We start from the raw sequence: 6,956 nt of genomic DNA on the forward strand, positions 1-6,956 counted from the left end.
AAAATTGGGTTGTTTAGCTATTCACGGATTTTCGATCTTTATATATCACCTGAAAAAGTGTTTTTTGAGCAAAACGTGATTTTTTAAAACTTTATATCATTATCCTTCGATTTTTAAATAAAAAATAAAAATTCGCTCTAAACCGCTACAATGACAGTTGGTATATGGGCGAACTGTCATTGTAGCGATTTCGAGCAGTTTCAAATCGTGATTTAAAAAGCGAAGGATAACGATAGAAAAATGCTAACTTAGAAAATGCAGATCTTTCAGATGATATAAAAAACTGATATAGCTAAACAACCCAATTGAATAGAAATTGATAACTGGATCAATCGCTAGATCGCTATACAGACAATCTTTTTCCATTCTGACCATTTGCCATTTTACAATCTTATTACAACACCATGTAGTTGCTATTTCACCCTAGTTGCTGCCACGATACATCCTCGTTGCTGAAATTTGACCGTGCAGCATTTACCATGTTGTTATCAAATTCCACGCATAAGTTCATACACATTGCTGTTTCATTCTTGAAACTTGTGATGAAACAACGAAAATGTTGCAATTGGCTCCGCCTCCGGGGTTTTTCTTGTCATTGTATAAGAACCTGAGATGTAGCTGCAACTTAGTTTCGCATAAGAATTTGTTGCTGTGATGCACAAAGTTCATAATCGAAACAAATTTTGCTGCTTGGGCAGTGTCCTATAGCTGGCCAACCTGGTTCGGCGGCGAATTCAACTAGATCGAAGCGTCCTTCGGAGAACAAAGTGTGTGCGATACACTGTCATATTGAATCGATGATTTTCTCTGCGATTCAGTTTGTTCTTCCCGTCTAACAGTATACATCTGGATTACCTAATAGAGCAATAAATACCATTGATAATATTAGTACATACAAGTATCATTCACGGACTTTCGATAGAAACTAAAACTGGGTGTGGTTTTTAGTATTTTTCTGAGAAAACCCCTTCTTGAAAATGAACACTTTTCTACTTCACAAAAACATGTACTTACCTTATTCGGAATAACAAGCGTCGACGACACCAACTTTTTAATATACCACTAAAAAATGAACTATCGAGACCTACAAATCACCTTCAGATGACAAAAAACCCTGAGAACTCAACAAAAACTGCAGAAAATACTCTTTTTCTGCCGATCGATTGTTTACGTTTTTCTGCTTTTCCAATAAACTATTCCAGATGGCAGTACTGTACATGGGAAGCTCCCTATTATCGTTGGCAGTAATCGTTAACAGTTACCAATGAGTCCAGGTACCTACACGAAATCGTCGATCGCCTCGATTTCATCACCGCCAACTTGAGCACGAGATGGGGGTTAATGGGGGGCTTGATTTTTTTTTATCGCTTACATGCCCAGATACCCACAAATTAAAAGTCTTGTAACTTTGACAATTTTCATCCGATTTCGATAGGTTTTGCACCAGAAGATTCAGTAACATCTCCATTTTGGAATCAGGCTCAACGGTGCTCCGGGAGATGTGTTTCGAAAAACTGTGTTTTTATGAATATTTGAACAGAATCACAAGAATTTATAATATTACTTCCAAAGGCCAAAGGGTGTTATGCTCCCAAAATGGTCCTTCCGGAACAAATTCCACCGGGGTATTAGTGGCCATAGAAATAATTTAATATTACAACATCACAAACCATCCAATATGGGTGTTTTTAGACCCTGGATGTTATCTAGAGATCGAAATCAGCTCCCGAAACCATTTTAAATATAAGGTTTTCGGAAACTACTAAAATTGACCAAAAACCATAGTAAATAATATGAATACTTTTGGAATCGGGATGATGTCAAGACCACAGAGGCTATTTGTGATTCCAAAATGGCGATTTCTGGTTTCTGGAAAAGAACTAATTTTGCCCGAATACCATCGAATATGAGTATTTCTGGAATCGGAGATTATCTCTAGATGCAAAATGAATGAACTTCAAGATGATAACTTCTGGTTCCCGGCGAACAGCCAAAGCTGACCAAATACCCCCGAATATGAATATTTGTTGAAATTATCTTTCATTGTATGATTTTTCATTTGAATTGGCTAAAATAATTATTTGATAAATAAATAGAATTTCAAAGTGATCATATGTAGCTGTCATTTTTGCCTGCCTAACAGATGACTAATACAAATGCTGTGAGTGCTCTATGCATTCAACATTGCAAGCAAGTATTTCATCTAACATCACGGCTTTCATAGTGTTTCCCACAAAGCGAAGTCTAAACTCACGTTGACAGTTTAACAAACCATTCGAGGCGATTGAATAATCAGTGCATTATTTTCTAGGTGGGCTCTGTTGGTGATAGTTTGCTTCGAAACCTAATTACAAAAAATGATCCCGCAAATTCTGCTAAAGAATGACATCCTTGTTAGGCTTATCGCTGCACGAGCCCTCAGCACACCTACATCCGGTAAGGTGATTGGAGCGACTGGCACAAAACCCGTCCCTCCGAAGGCAGCTTCTGGTGATGTTCAAGGGCTAAGCAGTAAATGCGTGCACCAAAAATCGGGACCAATCGGTCCCGGGGCTTCACGCGACGGCGAGTACAAGGTACCGGAATATTTTTGTTATGACAAGGCTAGTTACTTCGAAGCTGAAGTCGAAATGGAGAAATTTAGGCTGCCGCAACCGTCTGCAAAAAAGTAAATTTTGCAACCGCTTACTCGTTATCACAAGTGTATATAGAATTGAAGAATAAAGCTAGCACTTATTGAAATTACTTGATAAATTGTGTTGAATTTATTTAACTGACTGTTTTTGACCTTGTTATTTTTTTAAGTCGCTGATTAATTAACAATATAACAATTTGGCAATACTATGCAAAAATTGTCTTCTGAAAAACTACCTCCAACTTCTAAGGATCATCATTACATCAATGACAGTTCTTGGGTTTAAATATGTTTTTCAAGTAGTAAAGAATTTTATGAAGTTCCTCTTTCCTGCAATTAAGGCAAATTAATTCTTTAAAGGTTGTGTACACCAGAGTCTATGTGTATATAGAGTCGCGCGAAGAGAAAATCTATCGTTTCGGCAACACAGTTTCTGTGCCGTTTGTTGCCAAGAACTATACAGTTCTGTTTTTTACCATGCATAAGCGAATATCATTTTTTGAAATTCTTCACAAGGTACACAGTTTTGAAAGATTACACCGGTAATGTTTTGTTAAATTTGAGTGAACCAGTGTACAGGTTTAATGTTGGATTGAAATGTGTAAGTGAAACTTCGGAAAAACACATATTCTTTATTACGCTCAATTACAACACTTTTCATCCACTCCTAACATTATCACCTTGTTTATTTACATTGCTCGATTGGTACTCTCGTTTGACACTGATTTGGTTCCTTTGGTTTCATCTTTGCGGGACTCTTATTATAAACATAGACTCTGGTGTACACATGTAGCAATTACAGATTGAAGCATATTTGCGTACATAATTGATGTATTTGAATATCTTCAATTATGCAGGACGGGTCTACTACGAAAGGCTGAAACTCAAAAGGCTGAAACACGGAAGGCTGAAATCCGAAAGGCTGAAATCACGAAAGGCTGAAAGCTACATAAGGCTGAAAACACGAAAGGCTGAATCACGAAAAGCTGAAAAATCATAAGGCTGAAATTCACAAAGTTCATTTCTAAAAAAACATTCGCGGCCTACGGCCGACTCGGTTGTCCGAGATGTATGCTGTCCTTACTCGCTATCGCTCGTTCGGACTAAACTAGGGGATCACCCCTATGAGTCAGTAGACCTAGGAAAACGAACGAACCTCTACAGAGGTGATTTCTGCGGGGGGGCTGCCCCCCCGCAGTGGCCGGCGCTTCCGACGGCGGCTCGCCGGCGCACACTCGCGGCCTTCGGCCGTCTCGCCCTGAATCATCTAGGAAACGTGTACAAGAGTCAAGTGTGTATAGATTCAAATGTTGCCGAAAATTGATTTTCCATTGCACAAACCAATTAATACTCAAACATTGAACTCTGTCACCTTATAAAGGTTTGTTATCCATCTGTCCGAATTTTTCAACGATTATGATTCAAGTTACAAAAGTTTTAGCCTTTCATGTTTCAGCCTTTCGTTCATTCAGCCTTTTGTGGTTTCAGCCTTTTGTGCATTCAGCCTTTCGTTATGAAACATACTTTTCAGCCTTTCGAGTTTCAGCCTTTCGGGTTTCAGCCTTTTGAGTTTCAGCCTTTCGTTACTAACCCATGCAGGACAAACGGGATAAACTATGTCTGTATATGCATCAGTATTTGTATCATGCATTGATATAAATGTGACATTGACAGTCAATGAAGAAAACTGCGCCATAGTTTCCAAACAAAAACAAACGAGCAGCGAAAAGGTGAACAAGGAAAAACAGTCGGGCGCTTAAAAATCTAGTCAGTCGAGCTTGCTTCATACAAATCGAAGGAATTTGTGATACATCTGCTTTGTGTGCATTTGTAACAAGCACAAAAAGATGACAAAGATGGATATTCCGATGAAAAATAAAGTTGAATCAACTGCGAATTTCATACAGAATGGGAAAGATGTCGAAGTGCAAGTTCGGGCTCCAAAAAGGGTGTTGCACTTCAGCGATGGCACCATGGAGGAATTTAGTGACGATGAAGAAGATCAGGTGGATGGAGTACCGAGGTCCGACACGATGGTAGATGAGGTGAGACTGAAGTTTTATTTTTGTACAAAAATATCTATAATTTGCACAAGAATTAAAAGCAAATGAATCATAGCAACATATTCAGTGTTTTTGATGGTGTGAGTGATTTGCTCTGCTTTACTAGAAAAGCAGAGCTACTCATCTTCGCCAACAGATGTAGTTATTTGGGTTCAAGTCTTCGGTATGTTCAAACGCTTTATAGGTAATGAAGACTGACAACTTCGTGTGATGTCGTTCCAGAGTTCATAATAAAAAATAACTACAAATGGTACAAATAATTTGATTAGAAAACATAGTTATTAGAAGAGTCTAGTATTTCTATTTGAAGGAGATTAAAATCGATGCTTTGTTGTCTCAAAGCATGCTTGCAGAGATCCGTTTTTATCCTTCCAATGACATATAGTTGATTTCCATCCATCATGTGGCCAATAAGTTATCACCGTTTTGAAATCTGATGTGACATTCATTGCGATTTCACTTTTATATTTAAAGAATGTATCATGCTATAAAAAAGGATGCATAGTCCTACGTCAAAATATGAACATGATTTGAATAACGATTAATGATTAGTAGAACATTAACTACAGTATTTTATTTTCAACAGTCCAAAATGAACTGGAGCGACTGGATGTTGCACAAGACTTGTAAACTAGGCAGTACCGTCCTGGCTGGGTGCGATTACGTTGGCGAAGGACTTGCCTCTATGCTGGGTATCACCACCCCTAAGTACAGCTTCGAAATAGAGGAGTTCAAACGAATGCAGGCAGAACAGCAAGCCGAAGATCGAGCCATTCAGAATTTTGTTGAGCAGAATCGTCCAGCTAGTTGTGAAGACGAGCCAGCAGATGTCAGCAAGCAAAATACTGTGACAGTTGCAAAAAACCAGACTACATCCGTAAAATCTGGTGCCCCGGTGTCTCGTATACCGGTACCCAGTGAGATCGAAAAGTTTTAAACTATTTGAAACATACTCTATCCGTCACAAAAGCGCATTTTTAATGACCCAAATCATTTGTAAATCGATAATTTTTTTACCCTCATTATCTATGAAGATATGTATATTTATCATGAATAAATATGAAAGACAGTGCAATTTCCAAAGAAAATTATATATCATCAGCTTAAAGAGAATACACAATAAATTTATATTTAATATCAAAATATCGTGGATTTTGTCGAAAAAGAAAATATCACTGAATCATGAATCAAGACAGGAACACTGGAAATTATTTTTGTGACTCTGAACCGACCCACAACTTAATCAACATTTGAACCTTGGAAACGAAACTAATTGTGAGTATTGGAAATTTTATTCTTTCTCACGAAAAAGGCATAAAAAACAAGTTCCACTGTTAATTTTACTACCACCGAAATTTCTTCACAGTTCGAGTTTTGAATTTCGACTAAACCTCGGCCGCGTTTCCAGGCTATTTTCTAGTTCTTAACGCATTCGTATACTCGTACACTTTATATCTGTATGTAATGTATGTAATCTAACGTGTAATAAATGAACAATTTTATGATGTTTCATATAAATAACATGTGAACTAATCTTTCCGGAACCTGAGTGCAGAATGAAGGTTCTTGTTTTATTAAAATACGAAAGGGTGTCCTGTTGCGATGAAAAGAGTGAAACTGGAAAGTGTTTAGCTCTGGTGAAAATTATGAAAATGTCGTAATAAGATTAAGAAAAATAATTCTCGCACCTAATAAATAAATACCTGTCATAAGCAGTGAAAGCACCTTCCGAGGTTGCGTTGAACAGTAAGTTCAAGAGGCCGTCTCCTTGCGTCAGGCCACCCAACGTCACGAGCGCGTCCGAAAATTCGCCCACTGTCCCGATGCATCATGTGAAACGGCCAACAGTCTCGCAGATTAGTCTAATCTGTTTTGTTGGGAAACCCTGTTCATCAATATTTTGCCACAACTCGTTATATTTTACTGAATCGTACGTTGCCTTAAAATCTACAAAACAGATGACTCGCCTACAAGTTGTGCTCTCGAAACTTGTCGAGCATGACTTTGAATAGTTCGACAGTCCTTTCCGTTTTTCCCGGCGGTTTTGAGGTACTTTAGCTCTCTGCAAGCCTTTTTCACTTCGTCCAAGATAAATGGATCCTCAGCTTATCGATCCTCCCGAAGTTCTCTTCTGTTTCCCTCGTTCATCACCATTTCGAAGCGTTGTTTTCAACGTTTGGCTATCAGCGACTCAGCGGTAATCATATTTTTTTCCTGGCAGTAGCTGGCACGGTCCAGAGTGGGAGCTCTAGCTTCGC

At 38.3% G+C, this 6,956-nt stretch overlaps 2 protein-coding genes across 2 annotated transcripts; both read left to right on the plus strand.

Annotated features, from left to right (window-relative positions):
- The first annotated feature begins 2,248 nt into the window (after nt 1-2,248).
- On the plus strand, nt 2,249-2,745 carry LOC129730539 (uncharacterized). Its single transcript, XM_055689935.1, has one exon. It carries the CDS (start codon nt 2,358-2,360, stop codon nt 2,670-2,672), a length of 315 nt encoding a protein of 104 aa, XP_055545910.1. The 5' UTR covers nt 2,249-2,357; the 3' UTR covers nt 2,673-2,745.
- Nucleotides 2,746-4,254: 1,509 nt separating this feature from the next.
- On the plus strand, nt 4,255-5,841 carry LOC129728022 (protein FAM177A1). The gene is made up of 2 exons (XM_055686381.1): nt 4,255-4,680; nt 5,285-5,841. Exons 1-2 carry the CDS (start codon nt 4,483-4,485, stop codon nt 5,633-5,635), a joined length of 549 nt encoding a protein of 182 aa, XP_055542356.1. The 5' UTR covers nt 4,255-4,482; the 3' UTR covers nt 5,636-5,841.
- Nucleotides 5,842-6,956: the final 1,115 nt, after the last annotated feature.

Source organism: Wyeomyia smithii, chromosome 3 (assembly GCF_029784165.1).
Source record: "Wyeomyia smithii strain HCP4-BCI-WySm-NY-G18 chromosome 3, ASM2978416v1, whole genome shotgun sequence".
Taxonomy (NCBI): Eukaryota; Metazoa; Arthropoda; class Insecta; order Diptera; family Culicidae; genus Wyeomyia; species Wyeomyia smithii.

What these genes read in the sequence shown, in the direction of transcription:
- LOC129730539 (XM_055689935.1), top strand. Translation starts at nt 2,358, where the DNA reads ATGATCCCGCAAATTCTGCTAAAGAATGACATCCTTGTTAGGCTTATC.
- LOC129728022 (XM_055686381.1), top strand. Translation starts at nt 4,483, where the DNA reads ATGACAAAGATGGATATTCCGATGAAAAATAAAGTTGAATCAACTGCG. An exon ending in CCGACACGATGGTAGATGAG is followed by an intron (nt 4,681 to 5,284) that starts GTGAGACTGAAG and finishes TATTTTCAACAG; the next exon opens with TCCAAAATGAACTGGAGCGA.